The sequence below is a fragment of the Procambarus clarkii genome, chromosome 50, assembly GCF_040958095.1.
Source record: "Procambarus clarkii isolate CNS0578487 chromosome 50, FALCON_Pclarkii_2.0, whole genome shotgun sequence".
Taxonomy (NCBI): Eukaryota; Metazoa; Arthropoda; class Malacostraca; order Decapoda; family Cambaridae; genus Procambarus; species Procambarus clarkii.
Window position 1 is genome coordinate 9,879,803 of NC_091199.1, and position 27,312 is coordinate 9,907,114.

At 38.9% G+C, this 27,312-nt stretch overlaps 1 protein-coding gene and 1 long non-coding RNA gene across 9 annotated transcripts in view; one reads left to right on the forward strand and one right to left on the reverse strand.

The window, feature by feature from the left end:
* LOC123772687 (T-complex protein 11-like protein 1) overlaps positions 1 to 5,950 on the forward strand; it is a 48,040-nt gene extending 42,090 nt beyond the window's left edge. For all 8 annotated transcript variants that reach the window (XM_045765999.2, XM_045766000.2, XM_069303502.1 and 5 more), the window contains one exon: positions 78 to 5,950. In XM_045765999.2, the coding sequence (XP_045621955.2) occupies positions 78 to 346 (269 nt within the window). In that variant the 3' untranslated portion in view covers positions 347 to 5,950. The remainder of the gene's footprint in view (positions 1 to 77) is intronic.
* A 5,332-nt stretch (positions 5,951 to 11,282) lies between these two features.
* LOC138351606 (uncharacterized) lies at positions 11,283 to 25,412 on the reverse strand. The gene is made up of 5 exons (XR_011222528.1): positions 25,060 to 25,412; positions 22,017 to 22,179; positions 20,350 to 20,513; positions 19,005 to 19,103; positions 11,283 to 11,381 (listed from the first exon to the last, which is right to left on the reverse strand). It is a non-coding gene; the product is annotated as an uncharacterized lncRNA (long non-coding RNA).
* Positions 25,413 to 27,312: the final 1,900 nt, after the last annotated feature.

Genomic DNA, 27,312 nt, shown 5'->3' on the forward strand with positions numbered 1-27,312 from the left:
ATAGGATTTTTGTTTTAAAGAATAACATTTTATATTTTTTTTTTTCTCTCCTTCCTAACTTCATTTTTTGTCCACAGAGAAGAGATCAATGGAGTTCATTGGAATTCTGATGAGTTCAACTACGGCTCGGCCAGTCCAGATACCGCCTGGTCTTTCAATCCTGCAGGAAGAGTTGGCTCATATCTGTGGAACGCTGCTTCGCCTCGTCACACACAACAGATCTGTATTTGGCGAGTATTATGCTGATATAATAGCGAACCATATGAAGGTTCATAGGGAACAGTTAGAAGGTGAAGAGGAGAAGAAAGTTGTAAAGGAAGAAAGTAGTACTGAAAGTAATAATTAAAAAGGTTCTATGATTGGAATGATACAATTTATTCCAAGTAAACTTCTCTTAGTGCTTATTACTGGGGAAGTATGGTAGCAGTGTTAACACTGAAATGTTATTGTTGCTGCAAAGTTGGTTCATGTGTAAATAAAACTTGCATGCAGAATAAGTGCAATAGATGAACTTTAAAAAAAAAAAAAAAAAATACACTAGGTGAAATAAAAATCGGCTGGGTTATCACAAATCCTGGCTGATACCATTGGCATACTTTGTGATAACAGTATTTGTATGTATATGCATAAAAAAAGCCTTTTGGGCTATAATTGATTGCTGATGTACAAGATAGAATGAATATGCTGTAGTGGAGTTAAACACATTTGGCAGTAAACATCATAGATGTTTCAAAGGGTGTGTTCTCCAAGCATTCATTGACAACCCTGTGATGAATAATATTTATTCCAGTGCAGAATTGTCATAACTCCTATATTACGTTTCTATTAAATATTTAATATTTTATCGAGCTATTCTTTAATGTTTTTGAACTGGATGATGATTTAGTTGGGCCTGGTATACAAGTGGCAAGTTGCTATTACTCAATTATGTTACACACGTGAAAATATATTTGACAATGAGAAATTGTTATGGGGGTTTAGCCATGTCTTGTAAGATGAGAAATATAAGATGCAACATGGCTTTAATTTGTATACACGGGAAAATGTAATGTCTAACCCTTAACTGTTGCCCTCGAGCATTGGGGTGTGTGTGTGTGCGCGCGCGTGCGGTTTTGCAACAGTTCATCAAAGGGCTTGTAGGAGACTAGACATTGTTATATTGACATGTTCCACAATTCTATGTGGGTGTCTCTAGAGAACTGTTGTATTCGTTTGCCATATCAGCAATTTTTTTTTTTTTTTTTTTTTTTTTTTTTTTTTTTTTTAAGGGAACACAATATCATGCATTTATTGCTGCTTATGTTATGACCCATTGAATGCCATGCAAAATTTCAAGGACCTGGCACAGCTTAGTGAAGAGGTGGAATCTAGTATAAATAGTTGAAAATTTTCCCTTATCACCATTTCTGCCACACTGGCCAAACTGAAATGAACAGAATTTTCTTTTCCTCAACATTAGTATGCAATGTCTTACGATAATTTTTTTCACTAGGCAATCTGTCTACCATACTTTTAGGAGTGCAGTTGGGGGATTGAGGTCAAACTTATCCATTATTTATTTTATATAGATGGCCCATAAGTATACAGGTGTTGGAACTTGACACTGACGTGTGTAGTAATTTTAATTTGCGGGGCAAATAGGATGCATTAGTTAGTAAAAAAATTTATGAAGTGGAAAGGATATTATCACTAACACTAGACAATACATACCTTAATGTAATGCCTTACTATATATATAGTAGCATTATAATTTATTAGTGCAATACAGTATGACAAAAAAGGTTTTGGAATGTAATGAATCACTTATTGGTTTTGTTATAGCCAGTTAAAATAATAGTTTTGTTTATATTGATATAAAGTACTATAAATAGAGAAAGACAATTGTATTGATTAAAACATGGTTGGCTGTATTAAATATATTTTCAAGTATTTTATGGAGCATAAGTCAGGCTTAAAATCCATTAATGTAGAAACTAGGAATCTACTAAACGAAAGTGCAATAAATTATAACTTTTCCTCATGTACTGCAGTTATTTCCAAAACTACACAATACTTGTGTGTATGACCAGTGTACAGAATAAAAATCAGTCTAAATCAGTATAAGAAGTTATGTAAATGTTGTCGGTCCAGGACGGACCGAAACGTCGTCGTCCCTTCAACTTCTAGTGTGTGGTCTGGTCAACTTATGTAAATGTTCATTAGTTATTACTTTAGTTAAGAGTGGTCATGTGCAAATTAGTTGGAGGTAGGGGGGGTGATTAACTGTACTTAAGGTATAGTTTAACTGTACCTTAAGTACAGACAAAACGGCAAAACTGATGCTGCTTACATGCAAATAGTATCCAAGGTTCTTAAATACTAATCGGATAAATAGGCTGTAAAGGTTGGGGGGGGGGGCCTTCTTTAATATTAAAGTAAATTGAGTCCATTGTCCATATGGTATTGATAGAAGTTACTTGTTTCTTTTCCTCTTTTGGGTGAGTGGGCACATATTTGATTCACCTATTACAACTCTAGGAAAAGTACATGCCACAACAATAATCAATGTTGATCCTACATCAATTAAATATTACCAGGGTACATTTTGGCAACTGGATAGCAATATTATCAATGTCATTGAATTAGCTACTTGTATAATAAAATTTAATACTATAAGATGACTAACCCACACATCACAAGGAGACAGACGTTTGGTCTGCCCTGGATCATTATAAAGTTGTGTGACTTCATCATGGCCCAAAATGTCATCTGTTCTGGCTGACAAAATAATGACTAAACCACACAATTATTGTGACTTTAATGCTATAATTAATATTGCACAGGCACTTATCATACTCAAGAAGTAAAATTTGGAAGTAGTTTTCTTCAATGTTATCATAGTAAACTTGAAATATTAGCAGTTAGAATGATCGACACATACAATATACCATGATTGGATGGGGGCAACTGCTTCCCCTGTAACGAAAAGTGGATATGGTTACTGGTGGAATATTTATGGTTTTCAAAAGGTTCATCTCTTACTAACATATGACCTAGTCAGCAAATGGTCTATGGAAATTATCTACAGTGTACTCTGGTCTACATAGGTTATTAATATTAAGCACCTTGTGTGTTTTGTAATATAGTAAAGTATAACAACCATATTGTGCATGTTTATATTGAAACATTACAAGGACATTTTCAATATCTAGTACTAACGTACAGTACAAGATTGCATCACTTTGCAACATTTTATTTTTCATTATGTATGCTTTAGTAATGCAGAGGAAAAACTGTTTAAGCAGCAAGGTAATGGTCAGGTCATTCCAGGGGGAAATAACATATACACACACTGCAGTACTATTGTGACAACCAAACAATGCATTTATTAAATTTGTTTATTTTGTAAATGGGCTACAGACTGATTAAGACTTGGCTATCTATATTCTCATTATGTAATCCAAATTAAATACAAACTGCACATTGAATATAATCCAGTTCCCATTTTGAGCAGACAGCCCTCAAATTTGGAAGCGTAAGCCATTTGTATGTTTGGTCTACCATAAAAGCTGTTAGTTCTTCCATTCCAAAGTTATGTCAACTGAGGAATGTTTACTAAAATGAACATTCATTATACTGTACTAGTTTACTTAATTCTTGTGATGAACTAATTTTTGCTTAAAGGAAAATACTATAATATCTGAAAGGATAATTAGGCATTATGTTAACTGGGTATAGACATGTAGTATAATATTGTATAGTATTTTTATAATAATTGTATTTGTATCCATGTGATGGATGGTATATTTTATGGCCAGCCGAGCTCCTTGCATCATTATAACCATAAATGTTAGTGCTGCAGGAGACTTCTTGAGTCTTTCATTGGTAACAATTGCCATGTAGAGATAAGACTAATCCCAAACATTTGTACAGCGTATGATGCATGTACAGTATTCACCAGGCCTATGGTTATACCAGTGGCAATCTCCTCCCTTATTATTATTATTATTGGGTACAATTCTTGGCCGAGGTCTCTTGACCCACTATTTTAGAAGTGTGTATCTGTATAATAATGCTAGTGATTTTACCAAGAGTAAAACCACAGTACCAGTGCATGATGATGTGACACATTCTACTGTAAGAATGTCTTAATATTCTCTCTAATCAGGAGTGCCAGTTATATTTGGCATATGTTGATGCTTTATCATGTACTGCATACTTCTCATATTTCACTAATACTTGACTTCACAGAAGGCAGCAATTTGATGATGCATTAAGTTAACTATATACAAGCACACTAATATATCCTAGTCAGTGTTGTATGTCGAATGATTTCCAGTTAACAGAGACTAGCAGGAAGGTCTCGCACAGGGAATGTGAAAATGTGTGCGCTTGTTAACACTACACTGTATAATGACTGTTGGACCCAGCCTTCAAATTTACTTGTCAACAGCATGGCACATCTTTTAATAATGCAATTACTTCATGGCATATATAGCCAAGGTTATTTTGCTTACATCTAATTAGGTAGAGCAAATCTCGGTCCAAGATTTGATTAAACAATGTTCTGGTATATGTATTGTGTTATGCATTTTATGTAGCTCTAGAAGCCAGATATTTTAAAGCAATGTCATTTTAAAACTAGCCAAAGATTGTTTTTAATTATGATCTATTTAAGGCACTAACAAATTAGATGCAAATATATTTTTATTAACACTATGGAGTAGGACAGTTTTTTTAAGCTCTTGATATGACCATTACTAGTCAGTGACACTGAAATTTGTGTGTTTTAGCATACCTATAATTGTAGTATAGAGTAAATATGATCTTATTTTTGGTACTGTACTACAACACTGACTTGTAAAGTAGTAATACATGTTTTATGGAGTAACAGTCTTGTAGATTTAGTGTACACTATGTAGTAGTGAAGCACATTACGAAAAAAAGCATGTAATTTGAGTACTGTGGATCCCCGTCTTATCTTAAAATTTAAAGGCAAAGTAACTAGTAATCTCGCTTAATGTATTGTCTGATGGGTTAAGCGCATAGGCATAAAAACAACTTTTGGTTATAGCAATCCCATGTCCTGTGATAGATATACACTAGTGTGTGTATATCACGAAAATAAACACGTGATTAAGAATGTGACAATGTCAGACCACGGAGGAAAATGAAACGGGAATTTCCTTAAGTACTTTCGTATATTAAATACATCTTCTGAAGGAATGATTAAGACTTCTGAAGATGTATTTAATATACGAAAGTACTTAAGGAAATTCCTGTTTCATTTTCCTCCGTGGTCTGACATTGTCATATACACTAGTGAATGTCTCTGGAGCACATTTTGTTATTAAGCCAGAGGAGTGTTTACAGCTTAAAAAAATATCTACTCGCCTTAATTTTAACCAATAATAAACCACTATTTCCTTGTATATCTTTGGTGCATTGTTAAAAAAAATAAATCCAGCTCTACTATTGATTATCATGCTGCCTTGTGTGTAGATAATTAAAATCTACATTTTACATTTGTCTTGCCTCAATGCTTTAGAATTATCAAAGTTGCCTAGTCAACTGGTACTGTAAGGTGTGGATTGTACATCATCATAATCTTTTTAACTAAGTTTAACCCTTTACATTTTTGTTTGTTAAACTAAATATTAATTTGTTATCTTTATATAAATATATATAGTAATATTTTGGGTACTTTGATATTTTGTAATTTACAGCAAAACACTGATAGTATATAATTAACCAATACTATACAACGAAATATATTTGTAATCGCTTTAGTGTTCTTATTAAATTTTGTCATCGAATATTTCTTCTCTGGTAATAATGGTATACTAATTACAAAGATGTAGCAAGAGTATTAAGTAAATGCAGTACACTGTATATAAAATGTGCATATATCTATATTATTGGCTTGTTCCTGGCAAGCATACATCTTTGAAATAAAAAAAAGTTATGTTTATACTATGCTTTTCACTTACCCTTTGTTCTGTTCCTCCCAAAAATATATATATATATATTGTATATATATATTATTAAATATGACCGAAAAAGTAAGATTAATAATTCTAACAAGAATTTTCTCAATCTTTCGTACATTTCTTTTCATTGTTGGAGGTAATTCAAAAATCAATTCTCCAAAATTCATTTTTATTTCTAGTCTGACGCGACACGAGCGCGTTTCGTAAAACTTATTACATTTTCAAAGACTTTAGTTTACAAATACACAACTGAATAGAACTTGAACATCTCCGATTTTGTTTATATCTACATTTGAGTGAGGTGGCATTAATAGGGTATTAATTTCATCAACACAAGACAGAACAAGAGGTGGCATTAATAGGGTATTAATTTCATCAACACAAGACAGAACATGAAACAATGGGTATTGAATAGAAGTGTTTGTAGAAAGCCTATTGGTCCATATTTCTTGATGCTTCTATATTGGAGCGGAGTCTTGAGGTGGGTAGAATATAGTTGTGCATTAATTGGCTGTTGATTAATTGGATTGTTGAGTGCAATATATTGCAATATATATATATATATATATTTATATATACAGTGGTACCTCGCATAACAAATTTAATCTGTTCCATGTTCGTCATGTGAAACGGACGTCATACAAAAGGAGTGTCCCCCCATGTAACCAGTGTGATGCACTTTATTTATTTATGCATATACAAGAATGTACATAAGGAATGTGAGGATACAAATATGGTAATTACAGTCTTGTAAAGCCACTAGCACGCGCATCGTTTCGGGCAGGTCCTTAATCTAAGAAAATTTTAAGGAGGTAAATACTTGCAAAATTTATAGACAAAAAAATGATAACAGTTACATGAAATGAAAAAAAGATGAGAGAAAATTGTAGGTACAGTATATTAAAGCACATAGGTAGCTAAGATTGATTGCAATGACAGCTTGAACGGTAGTTGACAAAAATTGGTAGGCACAATACAGCAGAATCAATATAATATTGATTGCAATGACAGCTTGAATGGTAGTTGACAAAAATTGGTAGTCACAATACAGCATATGGCTAGCACATAAAAGAAGACAGCAATGAACACAATGATAAGGTTTGATATTACATAAAAATTAGGAGATTGGGTAACACTAGGTACAGAGCAAATTTAAAGCTCAGTGTAGGCAACTAAGAAGATGAAGTTAGGTACTTTTTGGTTTTGCTTTTAAATAAGGCAAAAGTTTTACAGTTTTTCAATTCACTAGGGAGTGAGTTCCATAGACTATGTCCCTTAATTTGCATAGAGTGTTTACACAGATTAAGTTTGACCCTGGGGATATCAAAGAGATATTTATTTCTGGTGTGGTGATGTTCCGCACCTTAATGGAATCTGACCCATATATCAATCAGGTCAACCCATGTGTTGCGTTTCCAAAAGGGTCGCCCATGTTAGAATCGGTGAACGCCCTAGTAATATTGTTGAAAACATCTTAATAACTTATTAAACCAAAGGTCTTTTTATGTCAGAAGAACGGCAGAAACTGGATCTATATATGAAAACTCTTTCAGGACAAAATTTAAAGTAAAACTAAAGATATTTGTAGTTGTATAAAAGTTGCATTTTTCATCGGTCGTAGAGCCGGAAATCCGCAATATTCATCTCAGAACAATGCTTATTTCACGCAGAATCGTTAATAAACGTAATATTTTTATACGTCTCAAGAAAGATAGAAACATAATCTTCATTTTAAATGCCTTACCATGGGCATATTTGTATTTAAAGCGAAGATACGTGTATTTTTCTAATCGGCAAGCTCCGATCCCGCACAGATCGAGCAACGGAGTAACTCTCTCTCAGAACAATGCTTATTTCACGTAAATTCGTTAATAAACGCAAATGTTTTTATATGTGTTGAGAAAGATAGAAATATAAGCTTCATTTTAAATACTTTACCATAGATATATATAAAGTTCTAATGAAGATTCATGTGTTTTAATAATCGCCGAGCTCCGACCCCGCACAGACTGATCGACAGAGCAACTCTCTCAGACAGCTCTTTAACGCGGGTGGAACACGAACAAGGGGAACTTAGTACCCAAATGAGCCACAGAGATATTAGAAAGAATTTGTTCAGTGTCAGAGTAGTTAACAAATGGAATGTATTAAGCAGTGATGTGGTGGAGGCTGACTCCATACACAATTTCAAATGTAGATGCGATAGAGCCCAATAGGCTCAGGAACCTGTACACCTGTTGATTGACGGTTGAGAGTCGGGACCAAAGAACCAAAGCTCAACCCCTGCAAGCACAAATTAGGTGAGTACAACTAGGTGAATACAGCTGAGGGGCGGGACCAAACAGCTGAAGCTCAATTCCCTACGCATAACTAGGCGAGTCCATAGGAATTACCGTTTGTCCTGGCGCCATCTATGTTTTGACAGCAGTACTACTAATGTTCCCACGTTATGTGATGATCGCTATACGGGTGTTGCGGTCAGTTGCTCTTCTATATATGTTTATGGACAACGTAGGTGATTTGAGGCAATTTGCGGCCAGAGTGAAATAGTATCCACGCGGTGAGTGATGGAGGAGGATATATACTGCTGCGTACTCGACCAGCGGGTGAGAGGCAAGTTATATCGAACAATTATGGGGAATAGATGGGTTATTTTAAGCGTAGAATGTCAGGTAACCGGTAACTACACAGATGGGTTAGCAGTCTCCGTGGCGTAGTGGTAAGACACTCGCCTGGCGTTCCGCGAGCGCTATGTCATGGGTTCGTATCCTGGCCGGGGAGGATTTACTGGGCGCAATTCCTTAACTGTAGCCTCTGTTTAACGCAACAGTAAAATGTGTACTTGGATGAAAAAACGATTCTTCGCGGCAGGGGATCGTATTCCAGGGACCATAGGATTAAGGACTTGCCCGAAACGCTACGCGTACTAGTGGCTGTACAAGAATGTAATAACTCTTGTATATATCTCAAAAAAAAAAAAAAAAAAAAAAAAAAAAAAAGGGGGTAGTGTTTTTTTAAGTCTTTATTTCCAAAAGTGGAACATTACATTATGCCTTTAGCTGAACAAGTCTACTGGTGGGGGAAGTAGACGGGTTTTATGAAAGTATTTTACCTAAATATTTGTATTTGGTTAACTAGTTCAGCCGTTACCAGGGAGGGTGTTCCTTTAATCTAATCTTAAAAATTATAGCCGGACAAAGTGATTAAATAAAGAAATTGAATAGAACGAAGTGGTTTGCCAGGGTGCTTAACATTTAGTTTAGTTCACTTGCTATGCAGCCCATGCTTAAAGAATGCAAGTTTATCATTGAATTTACCGTAGTTTTACTGCATTTTAATATACCGTTTTTACCCTATTTAATTATGTCGGGTAAAGGCCGGTCGTGGAAAGTTCCTAATATAGCAAGTTTTAAAGGAAAAGTTTGAGTTAACTTTAACGCTTAAGTTAGTGACCAATTAGCTTAGTCTATTGTGAGGAAAGTTACTAGAATCTAACATTGCAAGTGCCATTTCTCTACTCTTTTTGAGAAACACGACTAGATACAAGAATCGCATAGTTTTATTAATAAATGTTCATGGATTAGGTTGCATAGTTGAGGAAATGGTGATAAGGTTTGTGATTTTGTGTACCTTGACTTCAGCAGAGATTTTGATAGTGGCGCAAAATTGATAGGGGCTCGGATCATTGGGAATGCTGACTGAAGTTGATTAGGTCATGGCTATACCAAAGGAAATTAGTATAAATGGGGTTAAGTTGGGAGAAGTGTTGTAAGTAGTGCCTAAAAGCTCTCCTTGGACCTCGGTTATTCGCAAGATTATGGTTTAGACTGCAATGGTTGCAGAATTGGCAAATAAAAAATACCGATGCCCTATATAGTTTTGAAATGCTTAAGACTACCAGATGCAGTTTAATACTGACAAATGTAAGGTTTGGGGGCTAGGTAAAGATGAGATAGATGGTGTAGATTGTTAAGAGTATTAAATTTTTTGCAGGTGGTAAATTCTCCCAGAGCTGGCACTGCTCTCCAGCCTGGGATGTTGATTGGTTAGTCTTCAACTGCCTCGCAACATGGTAGTGAGGTCCTGAGCTGACGTGCAGTGAGGAACGTGGAAAGCTTCCTGAATTGGCACATGGTATGCCTCCCTTTCAAACCAGCAGCTGGCACAAATGTTCCAGCTAACATCAGAATAGTGGATGAAGCCCACACTAAAATGTAAGTGGTACAGTCAATGGACACCCCCCCCTCCCTTTTGACACTGAACAGTTGGGAGGAAAGGGGGGCTTATAGTTCTATTGCTACAGAATCTTTTGCCATAAGCCAGTGGCAGTGCCTATTGGCACTTGCTATTCAGAATCTCCCTCTTACATAGTGAGTTGAGTTGTAGTAAAGGTTAATCTGAATAGATTTGCATAAAAGTAAAAAAATAGTAATAACTTAAACAATATAGCATTGGCTAAAGATAAATGTAAATTGCCATTGAAGTGCAGTTGTGGATAGTTATGACATTTACTGAAACTTGGCAAATTGATGCTGTATATATTTATATTGCTAAATTAGATCTTTACTACTGCTACTAGAATATGTAGGAAAGGTAAATTCCTTAAAGAAATTTGTTCCATTTGAATTTGTAAACTACTGAATGCTAATTTGAAAAGTAAAGAAAGATTGGCTTTAAATCTGAAATTAATTTGTTGAAATATTTTTCAGGTGAAAGTGATTATGATGCATGGACTGGCTTGGAGTGAGGCTCCTTTACTCTGCAAAAGGAAGTCTACAAAAGTGGGTGAGTTTGAATTTGATGTTTTAGCTATATCAATGACCTAATCTTAATTCTCTTATCTAGTCCATTTATAGGCGTGTAACCATGTCCTACTGTTACAACCCACAGGGGATGATGCAGTTTGTACTGATCCTACCCCATTTCATAAAAGGGGACCATGCAGTCCTGCAGATTTCCCTGGCTTGGCTTTTTCAGAGCTTTGCTCTACTACCCATCTAATAGATGGACTAGATTTGCATAGGTTTAGGGACCCTTAACAATGGTTACATTGTTAAATCTCACAGGGCTTGTTTGCTGAATGGGTGGATGCATCTACAACTTTAGTGCCTGGCATGCATTGTACACTGCTTTCAGTAAAGCATATGTACAGTGTTGATGGCACTAAAGTGGTGGATGTAATACACCCATGCAGGGAACAAGCTCTGCAATAAAACCAGAGGAAGGGATAGGCCTTGCTGAGCCTATCTTAAAAGATAGGATGTTAGGATTTTTTGGGCTTATTATTAGGCATTGGTGATAATAAAAGTAGTGTCCCTGTTTAATGTTTATTTTTCTTTTACAGGTGATTGTCTCTGGAGGTGTCTTGACCTTTTGGATCTTCTGTTCATCTAGGAGCATCTGTCCCACAACCTGAAACAGTAATAAATATTAGATGTATTATAAATACTATATGTGAAACTTATTAAATAAAACAATTTTAATGAAACTACTTTATATACCTTATCCTGAAATTATGCTGGAAATTGTTTACTACTATTGATGCAATGTTTAAACATCTGAATTTTATTTTACTTTGAAAATACTTGGTAAAATTTACACCTATTTGTAACTTGGTGCATGCAAAATGCATTGAAAAGATGTAAAAGTGGACTACCTATTCAATTTACATAAACTAACAAATTGCAAATTAGTCTGAAATATTAAAGTGGAAGACACTTTGGTCAATATTTTAGTTTTCATATTTGAAAGTAAATTTAAAGCCATGCAACACCTAAGCTTTGTACAAATTATGATGTAAATTTAACAATGATCTTTAGTTAATTTAAACACATTAGAAAAGTGACACTGAAGCATCTATAACATGGTTTTCACAAACTTAAATTTAATAAAAGCTCTTTTAAATGATTTGTCTGCCAAACTCTTCAGATATTCTGAAATATTTTACCTAGATTAAAATTATCATTGTTTGAAAGGGCAAAACAGATTACCGTCAATTAGTTTGACCTAACATCTGCAAGGTCCTGAAGGAATGGATTTTTTTTTTTTTTGTAAAACTTTGTATGCTAAAAACAAACCCTGCCTAATGAACCTGCTCATTTAAAAAAAAAATGGTAATTGCAACATTACCAAAGGCCATTGTTTTAATAGCCAAAGTACCAAATGAAAGACCAAGAAGCAACAAACAGGTACATGGTGGAAAGGACAAAAGAATGGTTACGAGGATCCTTTCATTTGTTAAAGAAATGACTGGGGAAAAATGCTGTCATACCACAAGGGGTCTTAACCCTTGTCATATACATCACTGACATTAATCTAAATATTACCAACCACAAAAATTGCTGATAACATGTTATAAACAAAAATAAAGAATATAATATTGAGGCCTTAATGCAGATCTCTAACTCTACAAATAGTAACAAGACTGGCAATTTCTTAATATAAAACATAAAAAAATCCAAGACCTCGCACGTAAGCCAGAACAATCCATATCACAACTACCACATTAAAATGAAACAACAATGAAGGTAAGGTAATTACCAAAGGAAGGCACCAAACCGGGAAGGCCATGTAGCACCATCAAAGGCGAAATAATCAGAGGGCGCTAAATATCACCAAGAATGCCAATACGAGAACAAAAACGCATAAGGCGAACGATATCAAAAGTATCCGATTCACCTAGAATTCTATCGAGGGACAAGTGACTGCGAGGAACGGTCGGAAAGCAAGACACACGCTCGTCCTGGAAGTCAGGACAATCAACAAGGATATGCACAACTGTAAGAGGGACAACGCAATTCGGACAATAAGGAGCAGGGCGGCGCTCCATTAAGTGACTGTGGGTTAATTGGGTATGACCAACCCACAGCCGTGCCAAAGCAGTGTCCCACCGCCGGTTACGGTGGTAGGAGGAAGGCCACGGGGACACACTAAGTTTGAGAGTACGCAGCTTGTTACCAACCACAGAGGACCAACAACCCTGCCAACGGGGAAGAATGAATAACAGGATAAAAGTCGGAATAAGGAATAACTTTACGGGAGATGGGACAAGAACGGATAGCTTCCTTAGCGGCAGCATCCACACGCTCATTGAAACACCAATATGGCTGGGAACCCAGCAAAACTCTACTGATTTAAATTTACTAAAAATAAAAAAACAGCCAATGTTGAATCTCAATGACCACCGGATGGACAGGATTAAAGGACCCTAGAGCCATGAGGGCACTACGAGAATCAACTACAACCACAAAGGAGGAATGAGAATGAGAAAGCAAGAGACAAAGAGCATAGAGAATGGCATAAAGTTCTGCCGTAAAGACGCTAGCCTCCGAAGGGAGGCGACACATGTAAGTACGGTCAGGAAAAACAACAGAGTAGCCCACACCATCCGCAGACTTAGACCCATCAGGGAAGATGGAAATAGAGTGGGAGTGCGAAGAAAAGTGCTCAAGGAAGAGGCTTTTCAGAATTGTTGGAGGGGCAAAGGCTTTAGTAATACAAGTCAAGGACGTACAAAACTTGGGAAGGGGGACTCTCCACGGAGGTAATGAAGGAACAATACGAGGAGAAACATTAGAAATATGAACAGAAAGAGAATCCTGTAAGCGAGATAACTGGACAGAAAGTGGGAGACAATGAAGAGGAACAGGCACCACAGGAGGAGGAAAAGTCAATGCACGACAGAGGCGAGAGGAAGGGTGTTGGAAGGACCGCGCAAGATAGCGAAGACGGTAGCGATCACGGCAGTCCTGAAGAGAGAGAAAGCCAGTGTCAACATACAAACTAAGGGCGGGAGTCGAACGAAAGCCACCAGAGCCGAGACGCAACCCAGTATGGTGCAAAGCATCAAGACGGCGAAGAGTAGAAGGAGAAGCAGAAGAGTATGCAGGGCAGCCATAATCGAGTTTAGACAGGACGAGAGAGGAGTGCAAATAGAGGAGCGCGCGCCTATCCGCTCCCCAAGAAGTATGGGACAAAACCTTAAGGAGGTTAAGGGCCTTAGAGCATTCAACTCGGAGGCAACAGATATGGGCTGACCAAGACAAACGAGTGTCAAAGACTAACCCCAAAAGCTTCGCGGAATCCCTGTACACAATGAGATGACCATAAAGCAACAACAATGAAGTAAAGGTCCTTTCAGTAAGAATCTATCATTCACTGAAAGTTGCTGCAGTTAAAAATACAAGAAAATACAAGTCCCTAGAAATAAACAAGCAACCTTTTTGACTAAGGAAAAGAAGGTAGTTATTCTACTGTATAAGTCTAAGTATTCACTTAGATAACTGTATCCAAGCATAGAGGTTCCCCCCCCTTCCCTTTCAGAAAAACATCTAGTTTCGAAAAAGTTTAACATTGGCCAACAAAAATGATTCCAGAACTAAATTGCCTAATACCAGGAACAACTGAGAGCCATGACAAACACTGCAACCCTCTCCTACCCCCAAGTCTTATGCTATTTATGATCCAAGGTAATTTGAGATACTATACTGTACTGTACTTCCTACAGACGAGTCTAGTGAGAGGGTGATCTCCTGGCGATTAAATTGAAGCACGATACAGGTGTCAACGAACATCAGTCAGCCCACTTGTCAGCACAGTGGATAACTAATGACATCATAATTTGCAGTGTTGTATGCCTCCCTGTGGCCATTTAAATCAATAAAACACAGGGTTGTGGCAATGTTTACAGCATAAGGCAAGGTATAGAGGAATCCTGGAATGCCATGTAATGTGTAGTCCTTGAATGTGCTTTAGGCAACCAAATTGAATAACAACATTTCTGGTGTTCGGCTATATAATCCGAGTTTCTCATTCGGTATAATGTTTTAAACCTAAATAGGAATTCACTTTAAAGGTCAATTTATTTGGAAAGTGCTAACCAGATTCCAAATTACTGAGCTCTGAAAGTACTACAAGGCAAGTTTAACCGAATGAGTGTTTGCCTATCCATACCCCCATGAGGTATGTGACAACACTGAATAAAGAAAGGGTCTTTGAGCATTCACCGTGCAGGTATTTGACATGACCAATATAGCCAAGTGTTAAAGATCATTCTAAGCAGTTCTGCACAATCCATATACTATCAATTAATATACTGTAATTGTACAATGGTGCTTGGTGGATGATATTTCCTATTAAAACTCATTGGACAACTGTTTGTATTAGACATTTTAAACCTACAAATGGTAGCCCTAGATATCGCACTACAGTATTAATTACAAGATGAACAATGTAAAATCAATACCACAACAGCAAAGGATGACGGCTTTTCAACAACCGACAAACACGCAGGTCTAACACCAGCCATCCCGAGAGAGGACGTCCCAAGCATGTACACCCCACAACTTTACATCACCTTTGCTACCTCACGCGAGCACGCAACAGCATGAGGATGCCATACTCCCAAACCAACTCCATGCACTTTGAGGCTTTAACAACTCAACATTTAAAAAGTTGATTTAAAAAATCAAACACCTGAATTTTTCCCTAATTAAATTTACTAGGGAAATGCACACCAAGCCATGAAACTTACAATGAAGATGAACAAACTACACACAACTGTCACCAAACTTCCACATACCACCCCCCTCTCACTCCTGCCCTCCCTCCTTAGGTGCTCTGATTGGCTGAGCACCTGAGCCACCACCACTCACCTCTTGTTGTGAGAGCCTAAAGCATGTTTGGTTGCACTTTAAAAGTTCCCGAGTGTACTCGCCTAATTGTGAGTACCGCCTGCCCGGTTCACCATTTTGTTTTTCAATCTACCTCAATTTACCCCTTTACAGTCAAATATTATGCAAAATTCTGTTTAAGACTTGTCCCTTCTTAACTTAAATAACTGCTTTGGCCATCTGCAATCTTTCTAGGTGGGTAACAATGACTCTTGAGGCCAGAAAGGACTTATCAGACGGCGATCATAACAATACGGTACACACACAAATTCACAACCTGATATACACCAAGCAGAAAATCCACTGGAGCTGTGAGGCGACGTAAACCCTTGCCCAAGGCACTGGCAGCTGCATATTACCACAGTATATTACTGACTTTGTAAAAGTCTTACAACCGGATTTCCCCATAAATCACAGCAAGTTTTGAGGTCACTCCTTGAGTCAACGTCTTACGTAAGACCTACAAGCACTCGGGTGAAGGCTGAAGCAGTTCAACACCATACGCCCCAACTTCAAATACACAGTTGAGAGGCGGGACCAAAACGTGATTTTCTGTGTGTGCCTGAAGTTGGGGCATATGGTCTTGCTTCACCCTTCACTTTACCCTTCACCGGCGTACTTCAGGGGTTTTATTTAATACTTGGACTGGCTTCAGTAGGGCCTCCAGACTTTCTGTGGCTTCACAAGTGTCGCGTGAATCCCCTGCATAGCAGTGGAACTGCCTTTTCCCTTCACCTTCAATGCCTCTGCACTGGAAGTATACATCTACACCAGCCCAGAAGAGTCATCAGTCCTGCCACCTCTCCATACCCCCCAGGGCCTGGCACGGCCTGGTACTACTCAGAGGCAAGCCGGGCGCCACTGCTAACTGGCAGTTTGTCCCCACAAACAAGCAGTTAGCCGCCTTCAACTGACAGTGGTACAGCTCAACACAAAGGCACCGCCAGCCACAACGAGCAGTTTGCTAGTTGACCAGATGTCCACCTCGTGTTGACACCGGATGAGTCATCACCGCCGGACTATATAAAGAGCGCTGCCTCCCTGGAGAGGCAATCTCTCCCTTAGTGCTCTAGGATCACCTTCGTGTCTCTAACCCGTCGTCCGCTTCCAGCCAACGTCGTGTGACTGATGCCATGGTGGTATGGTAGCTGTCTTCAGAACACCAGTATATCTTCATACTTTTATTCATTGCTTATAGTTTATTTTTTGCATTTAAGGTCATACTAACTTGTTCACCTTTGCATTACATGATAGTCAAGTATTGTCATGTGTTATTTTTGTTCATTACTATTTCAGTAAATTGTTTAATTATTTATTTGATAATTTTCATTTGTTTCCACCTGCAACTTACACACTGCAAGGCCAATAGCAGCATTTCTTTCATTTATGTGAGGTAGAGCCATACCATCTTGGTTCAGTATAGCTGTGATACCATAACCCGTCACACAAGATATCCAGTTGTAAGACTTTTACCATCAGTGGTGGTAGAGTATGCAACTGGCAATGCCTTTGTTACAGGTTCGCTTCATCTCACAGCCCCAGTGGATTTTCTCACACATTTGAATACATGAAACAACTTTATTTGATACATTCCAAACCAAAGTACTGTACAGTACAGTAATTATCAAACCATCAAATGTGTGGGATAATCATAGTGCGCTAAATATCACTAACGTCGCCAATACAAGAACAAAAACGCATACGGCGAACAATATCAAAGGTATTGAATTTACCGAGAATTTTATCGAGGGACAATTGACAGTGAGGGATGGTCGGGAAGCAAGACACGTAAGTCCTGGAAGTCAGGACATGTAGAGACAACGGTTTGGACAATAAGAAGCAGGGCAGCGCTCCATTAAGTGCCCGTGAGTTAAACGTGTATGACCAATATACAACCTCGCCAGAACCGTTTCCCACCACCGGTTACGGTGGTAGGAGGAAGGCCACGGGAACACACTACTCTTAAGAGCACGCAGTTTGTTACCAGTAACAGAAGACCAACAACCCTGACAACGGGCAAGAATGGGGAAATGAATAACTGGGTAAAAGTCATAATAAGGAATACCTTTACGGGAGATGGGACAGGTGCGGATAGCTTCCTTAGCGGCAGTGTCCGCACGCTCATTTAAGAACACACCAATATGGGTGGGAATCCAGCGAAATTCCACTGTCTTAAATCTACTGGAGATAAGAAACAGCCAATGTTGAATTTCAACTACCAAAGGATGGACTGGATTAAAGGATTCTAGAGCCATGAGGGCACTGCAAGTGTCAACTACAAACACAGAGGAGGATTGACAGCGAGAAAAGAGTTGATGAAGAGCATAGAGAATAGCATAAAGTTCTGCCATGAAGATGCTAGTCTCCGGAGGCAGGAGACACAAAGGTGCAGTCAGGAAAAACAACAGAGTAGCCTACACCGTCTGCAGACTTAAGACCCATTGGTGAAGACGGAAATAGAGTGGAAGTGTGAAGAAAAGTGTTCAAGGAAAAGGTGATTTAGAACTGTAGGAGGGGTAAAAGTTTTAGTCATGTGGGTCAAGGCTTACAGAATTTAAGAACGGGGACCCCTCCATAGGGGCAAAGACGGAATGACACGAGGGGAAATACTGGTAACACAAACTGAAAGAGCATTTTGTAAGAGAGACAACCGTACAGAAAGAGATAGGTGGTGAAGGGGAACAGGAACCACAGGATGGGTAAAGGTCAAGGCATGACATAAGCAAGAGTGAGGGTGCTGTAAGGACCGTGCAAGGTGGAGAAGACAGTAGCGATCATGGCGATCTTGTAGAAACAGGACGCCAGTTTCAACATACAGGCTTAGGGTAGGTGTCGAAGGAAAGGTACCAGAGCTGAGCCGTAACCCAGTATGATGCAGTGTGTCCAGATGGTGAAGGGTAGAAGGAGAAGCAGACGAGTAAACAGGGCCATAATCGAGTTTAGACAGAACGAGAGGAGCAGTGTCGATTAGCTCCCCAAGAAGTATGGGACATGACCTAAAGTTAGTTAAGGGCCTTAGAGCATTCAACTCGGACGTAAAAAATATGGGGTGACAAAGACAAACGAGTGTCAAAGATTAGCCCTAAAAGCTTTAGCAGATTCTTTGTACAAAAGGGGATGACCCCTGTTACCTAACAGTAAATAGGTATCTGGGAGTTAGCTGTTACAGGCTGCTTCCTAGGGGGGTGCGTGTGTGGGAGAAAAAAAAATTTAGTAGTTAACCACTGAACTGCTCTGTCTCCAAATAACACCCTGGTGCACAAGAAATAAATTCTTTCCAAAAATTTCTTTTCTCTTCTTATATTGTTAAAATGCAGAGTCTGATCACGGGGAAACTAAACAAAAAATATTGTATGTGACTTACTTTAGCTGCGATGGAGCTGGGAAGTCGAGCAAATTATGGGCGCTGAGCGTTGGAGCGATGGGGGTCTGTCGGCCCCGCCACCCCGTGCGACGGCAGCTGCTGCGAATAAAATGTTGCGCAATTATTTTGAAGTTTCTCATTCATTTATTCCTTTTTTTTGCTGTAATATTATTTAAAAGTGTGTAATTTGTGGAATTTATATAATTCAAAGTATAGAACATCGCTATGCTCAAAATTATGGGCCTCATATATGCGACATATTCTACAATCAAACAGTGCTTTTGCTGTTATTACACTATATACACACATTGTATATACCCATCTACGTATGTATTCACCATAACGATCCACTATGTTGGTATGGTGAGCCCAAAAAACATGAGTGAGCTGCCACACCCTGCCAGTCCTCCCTCCCTCCTCCAACACATTACTCGCCAACATTCCTCCTCCCAAAATACTGTTATTGTGTTTATTACACTATTTACACACGTTATGTATAAGTATGTACATGTTTTATTCATGTACATATGTACATACTTGCCATCTCCTCACCTCTCTCTCTTGCCTACTTAATGCTCTTGCTTCCCTCATCTCATCACAATCGACTTTATAATGGTCCAGGACGGATCGAAATGTCGTCGTCTATTCAATTTCCAGTGTGTGGTTTGGTCAACAATGAAATCTTCATGCAAGATCTTATAAAGAAAACCCCTAGAACAAGTTTTGCAGATACGAAAGAGTTTAAGGTGAGTAGGGGATGGTTTGAGAAATTTTGAAAAAAGATGTGGTATTCATAGTGTTGTGAGGCATGGTGAGGGTGCCAGCTCAGACAAAGTAGGGGCTGAAAAATTTGTTCGTGATTTTAAAGATTTTGTAGATACTGTATTGATGGATATATTCCACAACAAGTGTTTAATTGTGAGGAGACATGGCTATTCTGGAAAAAATTGCCGAAGAGGACATACATTACCCAAGAGGAGACGTCACTGCCCGGACACAAGCTAACTTGGGCTAACTTGTGTCAGGATAGGCTAACTCTTGTGCTGTGTGGCGATTTGAAAATTAAACCCTTGCTCGTGAATCATTCCGAAAATCCAAGAGTTTTAAAAAATATATAACGTGCAGAAAAACTGTGATGTAGAGTGGTTTGCCCTGCCATCAAAAAATATCTGCAAGAGAAAAGTTTGACACTAAAGGGCCTGCTTCTCGACAATGCTCCTACTCATCCTCCAGACTTGGAGGATGCATTGTTGGGGCCACTTTTTTTTTTTTAGGGATATTCCTGCATGGGCCCTAAGTTTCTGGCTAATGAACCAATGACATGAAGGAGGAGTTTTCAACCTACCTTGTGTTAGGTGTGCAGGGGTCAATAGGCTGAACATAATGTCAGGAGCAAAGGGGGAAGTTTGCCTCTTCAAACACAATTGTGACCATCTTCATCTCTTCGAACTATCCTAAATGCTCTCTTCACCTGTCTGACCAAATTGGGTGTCCAGACCACCTTTGAATCTGAAATTGTAAAATTAATAGTGATTTCAGAATATTCAGTCCATTTATACTAACAAAATTATATACAGTATACTGTAATTGAAATTTTACAGAATGATAAAGGCAATTTAGTAACTTTGTTAAAATGCACATGGGGGAAATACATGAAAATAGGTTAATATGGTTTGTAAGGTTGATGGGAAATGTTTATTACTTTTATGATTTAAAAGATGTATAGCCCTAATACTCCATCCTGGGTGCATTCCACCAGGTAATGACCACAGCAAAAGTTTTCCACGAGGCTCTATTGTCACACAAACTTTTCACATTTTCAAACTTGATTCATCTTTTTCCCCCTCGTTCCAGGGGTTTTCTTTAAAAGGTCTTCATGCAAATGCCTTGGTTTCTCGCAAATGATGGCCTCTGAAATGCTATCACCTGCTAACTCTTTGTTGTGTATCCAAATTAATAAAAACTTTTTAACATCCTCAAGTGTTTGTGTTCTTTGTTTCGGGATTGTTGATATGCCTTTTGCCACTTTAATGCTCATAATGTCCTTTTTCTTAGCAAGTATAGTGCATATTGTTGACATAGATTTGTTGTACTGCCTAGCTAGTTCAACAACCTGTGCACCGTTTTGACGTTTATGAATGCTCTCTTGTTTTTCCTCTATGGTCATTCTCACATGTGTTTTCTTGGCTTGAACCTTACCACTGGCTTTCTTGGGACTCATGGCAAGATATATAATAACAAATTTTATGTTCAAATAGCCAAAAATCCCAAAACAAATGTAATGCTTTATAAAGAATTCAGGCGCGATAGTTACTAGGCAGGAGACACTGGTAAACTGAGGTGCGATCACCATGCCACCACGCACTAGGTCAGCCCATACGCATATCAACAAACTCATTTCCCGAGGCAAAGTTTGTAACCCGATTCAAATTTTTTGAACAAATTAGGCTCGTAACCCGAAAAGTTCATAAATATTCATTCGTAAGCCGAGGTGACACTATATATAAGTAAAAAATTAAAATTTTGTAGATACACTGTGCTGTATTGATGGATACATTCCACAACAAGTGTTTAATTGTGAGGAGACATAGCTATTCTGGAAAAAATTGCCGAAGAGGACATACATTACCCAAGAGGAGACGTCACTGCCCGGACACAAGCTAACTTGGGCTAACTTGTGTCAGGATAGGCTAGCTCTTGTGCTGTGTGGCGATTTGAAAATTAAACCCTTGCTCGTGTATCATTCCGAAAAGCCAAGAGTTTTAAAAAATATATACAGTAACGTGCAGAAAAACTGTGATGTGGAGTGGTTTGCCCTGCCATCAAAAAATATCTGCAAGAGAAAAGTTTGACACTCAAGGTCCTGCTTCTCGACAATGCTCCTGCTCATCCTCCAGACTTGGAGGATGCATTGTTGGGGCCACTTTTTTTTTTTTTTTAGGGATATTCCTACATGAGCCCTGAGTTTCTGGCTAATGTACCAATGACATAAAGGAGGAGTTTTCAACCTACCTTGTGTTAGGTGTGCAGAGGTCAATGGTTGAACATAATGTCAGGAGCAAAGGGGGGCGTTTGCCTCTTTGAACACAATTGCGACCATCTTCATCTCTTCGAACTATCCTAAATGCTCTCTTCACCTGTCTGACCAAATTGGGTGTCCAGACCACCTTTGAATCTGAAATTGTAAAATTAATAGCAATTTCAGAATATTCAGTCCATTTATACTAACAAAATTATACATACAGTACTGTAATTGAAATTTTACAGAATGATAAAGGCAATTTAGCAACTTTGTTAAAATGCACATGGGGGAAATACATGAAAATAGGTTAATATTGTTTGTAAGGTTGATGGGAAATGTTTATTACTTTTATGATTTAAAAGATGTATAGCCCTAATACTCCATCCTGGGTGCATTCCACCAGGTAATGACCACAGCAAAAGTTTTCCACGAGGCTCTATTGTCACACAAACTTTTCACATTTTCAAACTTGATTCATCTTTCCCCCCCCCCCCCTCATTCCAGGGGTTTTCTTTAAAAGGTCTTCATGCAAATGCCTTGGTTTCTCACAAATGATGGCCTCGGAAATGCTATCACCTGCTAACTCCTTGTTGTATATCCAAATTAATAAAAACTTTTTAACATCCTCAAGTGTTTGTGTTCTTTGTTTCGGGATTTTTGATATGCCTTTTGCCACTTTAATGCTCATAATGTCCTTTTTCTTAGCAAGTATAGTGCATATTGTTGACATAGATTTGTTGTACTGCCTAGCTAGTACAACAACCTGTGCACCATTTTGATGTTTATGAATGCTCTCTTGTTTTTCCTCTATGGTCATTCTCACATGTGTTTTCTTGGCTTGAACCTTACCACTGGCTTTCTTGGGACTCATGGCAAGATATATCATAACAAATTTTATGTTCAAATAGCCAAAAATCCCAAAACAAATGTAATGCTTTACAAAGAATTCAGGCGCGATAGTTACTAGGCAGGAGACACTGGTAAACTGAGGCGCGATCACCATGCCACCACGCGCTAGGTCAGCCCATACGTATATCAACAAACTCCTTTCCCGAGGCAAAGTTTGTAACCCGATTCAAATTTTTCAAAGAAATTAGGCTCGTAACCCGAAAAGTTCATAAATATTCATTCGTAAGCCGAGGTGTTACTATATATAACTAAAAAATTAAACTCAGGATTACTTTCAACCCCCACCCCTTTTGCTCTACTCCATCGCCACCTACCTTCACCCCCCTCTATGATGTACTCTTCCATAGACACCTACCTTTGCCCCCCTCCTCCCCTCTACTCCTCCATCATCACCTACCTTCACACCCCCTCCCTTCTCCTCCTCCATCATCACCTTCCTTTCACCCTCCTCTATTATGTACTCTTCCATAGACACCTACATTCACTGCATATAATGCTCCCCTCTACTCCTCCATCGTCACCTACTTTCACCCCCCCTCCACTCTACTCCTCCAGGGTCGCAGACAATTTCACGAGCGTGAGAACTAAGAGTTCTCTAACCACTCTCACACTCCTACTCTCTCACCAGTGAGGGGGAGGGAAGGAGGGAGGAAATGAAGGAAGAAAGGTGGGGGAGAGAGAATAGGCAGGGGGGAGGAGGGCCTAGATACATTTCTTCCATATAGATAGGTAGACTGAGGGAGAGCTGCTTGCCAAGAGCCCTATCAGACAGGCTTCCTATTCCTCAGCCCTCCCTAATATGCCACATCCTGGTCAGGACAACTTGCTCGATTGTTATTCTTGGTATGACTCGAGAACTGACCTCGAGGCGGGGCATGGGCATGGATTATCTCCCTGGGGCACGCACCTCCCTGCCCCAGCTCTCTCTCTCACATAATCTATCAAGGGTCTAACATGAGGTCATTGTGCCTACCAGAAGTGTATATGTCCAAGGCTGGCCACCTGTCTGGACCATTCAAATGTATAAACACGTAATTAGTCTATTAAAATTATATATAATGCTACAATTATAAATTAATTTGTTCATGGTCATTCGTTTATCAGTATTTTAATATGAGGTATATATACGCATGTATGTATACGTTGACGTACACATATATGATTATGTGAATGGAATGATTATGATTATGTGTAATCATATATGATTATATCTAATGGAATGCATTAGTAAGTGATGTGGTGGAGGCTGACTCCATACACAGGTTCAAGTGTAGATATGATAGAGCCCAATAGGCTCAGAAACCTGTACACCTGTTGATTGACGGTTGAGAGGTGGAACTAAAGAGCCAGAGCTCAACCCCAGCAAGCACAATTAGGCGAGTATATGAACGAATGCACATGTACACTTTCAAATGAATTAAGATACACAATGACTTAGTTTAAATAGTTTAAACACATTATGGTACTGATTTTGACATGCTGATGTCTGGAAGGGAGAGGGGGTGTGGGGGGTTATTGTCTGAGGTGGAGGACCAGAGGAGGGGGTCAGTGGAAGGATGGTGGCTGGAGGGATGCCATTGTTCTAATGGTTATGAAAACAATTATTGATGGCAGGAATTCAGTAGGTGTGTACTTCACCCGCACCATCACCATACTGTGCCCTGCTACAACCCCCCCCCCCCACTCCACCCATGCTGTGCGGGGCGTATTACACATTATGGGATAACCGACTGTCTGTCCATTCCTGTCTGCTCGTTATGGTGCCCTTCCTTTTGAAAATTGTCTGCTTTATCGACTTCCTTCAAGACCACACGTTAGCCTCTTATCACGCCCTCTTACCACTCTCAGGGAGCCGGCTCTTCTATACAATAGTTACCACTCAGTCCCCAAGGTGAAAGAGTGTCCGGGCATATGACTTGTTACGTGTACTTATTTGCGATTCGTTTGGGCTGTCACGTGTGGTGATTAGTGTTGGGTAAGGCTAGGCCAGGTCAGGTCAGACTAGGCCAGGTCAGACTAGGCTAGGTAAGGCTAGGCCAGGTCAGGTCAGGTCAGGTCTGGCTAGGCCAGGTCAGGCCAGGCCAGGCTAGGCAGGGTGAGAGAAGTAAAGCGGCAGGTACTTACGTTTTCGAGAAAGTAGCGGCGGTAGTATATTGTTGATTTAGATTCGACGACATCCTGAAGCTAGTAGGTGGCGGCCTCATCGCTCTCGAACTTCTTGTTGTTGTAGGGGATACGAGGCACACCCAATATCCCCCCTTACATTGATCACATCGCACACTAATATTTTTACTATTTCGGACACCAGATTTGTCTGTTTCGTATATGTATAATTGTTCAATATTAAAACCACAATAGAATGCTCTTAACAGTTACAATTTTCAACTTAACAGCCATATAGTTGGCAAGAACGCCGCCCGCCAGTGCAAATGTCTCAGACCCTGTTGGAATATAACCAGTCTGTCAATCGGGTCAACCCAAGTTTTGCATTTCCATGCGTTTCCAAAAGGGTCGCCCATGTTGGAATCGGTGAACGCCCTAGTAATATTGTTGAAAACATCTTAATAACTTATTAAACCAAAGGTCTTTTTATGTCAGAAGAACGGCAGAAACTAGATCTATATATGAAAACTCTTTCAGGACAAAATTTAAAGTAAAACTAAAGATATTTGTAGTTGTATAAAAGTTGCATTTTTCATCGGTCGTAGAGCCGGAAATCCGCAATATTCATCTCAGAACAATGCTTATTTCACGCAGAATCGTTAATAAACGTAAGATTTTTATACATCTTTCTTGAGACGTATAAAAATCTTACGTTTATTAACGATTCTGCGTGAAATAAGCATTGTTCTGAGATGAATATTGCGGATTTCCGGCTCTACGACCGATGAAAAATGCAACTTTTATACAACTACAAATATCTTTAGTTTTACTTTAAATTTTGTCCTGAAAGAGTTTTCATATATAGACCTAGTTTCTGCCGTTCTTCTGACATAAAAAGACCTTTGGTTTAATAAGTTATTAAGATGTTTTCAACAATATTACTAGGGCGTTCACCGATTCCAACATGGGCGACCCTTTTGGAAACGCATGGAAACGCAACACTTGGGTTGACCCGATTGACAGACTGGTTATATTCCAACAGGGTCTGAGACATTTATACGACCCACAAAGAAGGGGATAGTAAAAGGAATAAGAAGGGGAAAAATAGTAGGAATAAGCAAGAGATCGTAAGAGAAAACAATGGAAAGAAAAAGGAACGAGAAAAAATGGAAGTGTAAGCTTATTAAGTTAGGTCACGTTTGTTAGAAAGTTTTGAGCATTTAAGTATATACTGTGAAAGTGAAGAGTCAACAGCAACAAAGCCAGAACTCGAGTTCATGTTGGGTAGGTTGTGTATTAGAGCAGATTCAACGAGACGGCGTCTGTGTTGAGTAGAGGCAGGAAAGATTATTTTGGAGGAAGACCAATCAATAGGATGATTAGAATCCCTAACATGACAGAAGAGAGCATTGTTTGTCAGCAGACTTAACACTGCTGTAACACTAAACACAGACTTCTGTCATGTTAGGGATTCTAATCATCCTATTGATTGGTCAGGTCCTCCAAAATAATCTTTCCTGCCTCTACTCAACACAGACGCCGTCTCGTTGAATCTGCTCTAATACACAACCTACCCAACATGAACTCGAGTTCTGGCTTTGTTGCTGTTGACTCTTCACTTTCACAGTATATACTTAAATGCTCAAAACTTTCTAACAAACTTGACCTAACATAAGCTTACACTTCCATTTTTTCTCGTTCCTTTTTCTTCTTCTTCTTCTTCTTTCAACAACTTCGTCACATGAAGTTGTTGAAAGGTGGATTTTCGTGTAAATAATTGGACACACTTTTTTTATGGCATTAAGGATGAACTATTGAATATAGTAAACTTCAGCATCTTCAGCTGCCAACATACGCACTTGAATTTTAAGAGATTCCAGCATGAGAGTAAATCTACAGGAACTAATGTAGTGCGGCTCGTGAGTCAGTAATGATTCCTGCTGTCCTTGTGATTCCTTCAAGGTACCGTATCTTGAGGTTATCTTGAGATGATTTCGGGGCTTAGCGTCCCCGCGGCCCGGTCCTCGACCAGGCCTCCTTTTTGTTACACACCCCCAGGAATCAGCCCGTAGCAGCTATCTAACTCCCAAATACCTATTTATTGCTAGGTAACTGGGGCATCAGGATGAAAGAAACTTTGCCCATTTGTTTCCGCCTCCAGCGAGGATCGAACCCGGAACCTCAGGACTACGAATCCGAAGCGCTGTCAGGCCCCCCAAAAAGGCGCGCGCGCGGTCTTTACTTTATTTTTCGTTTTAATGGTATTTTTCATAA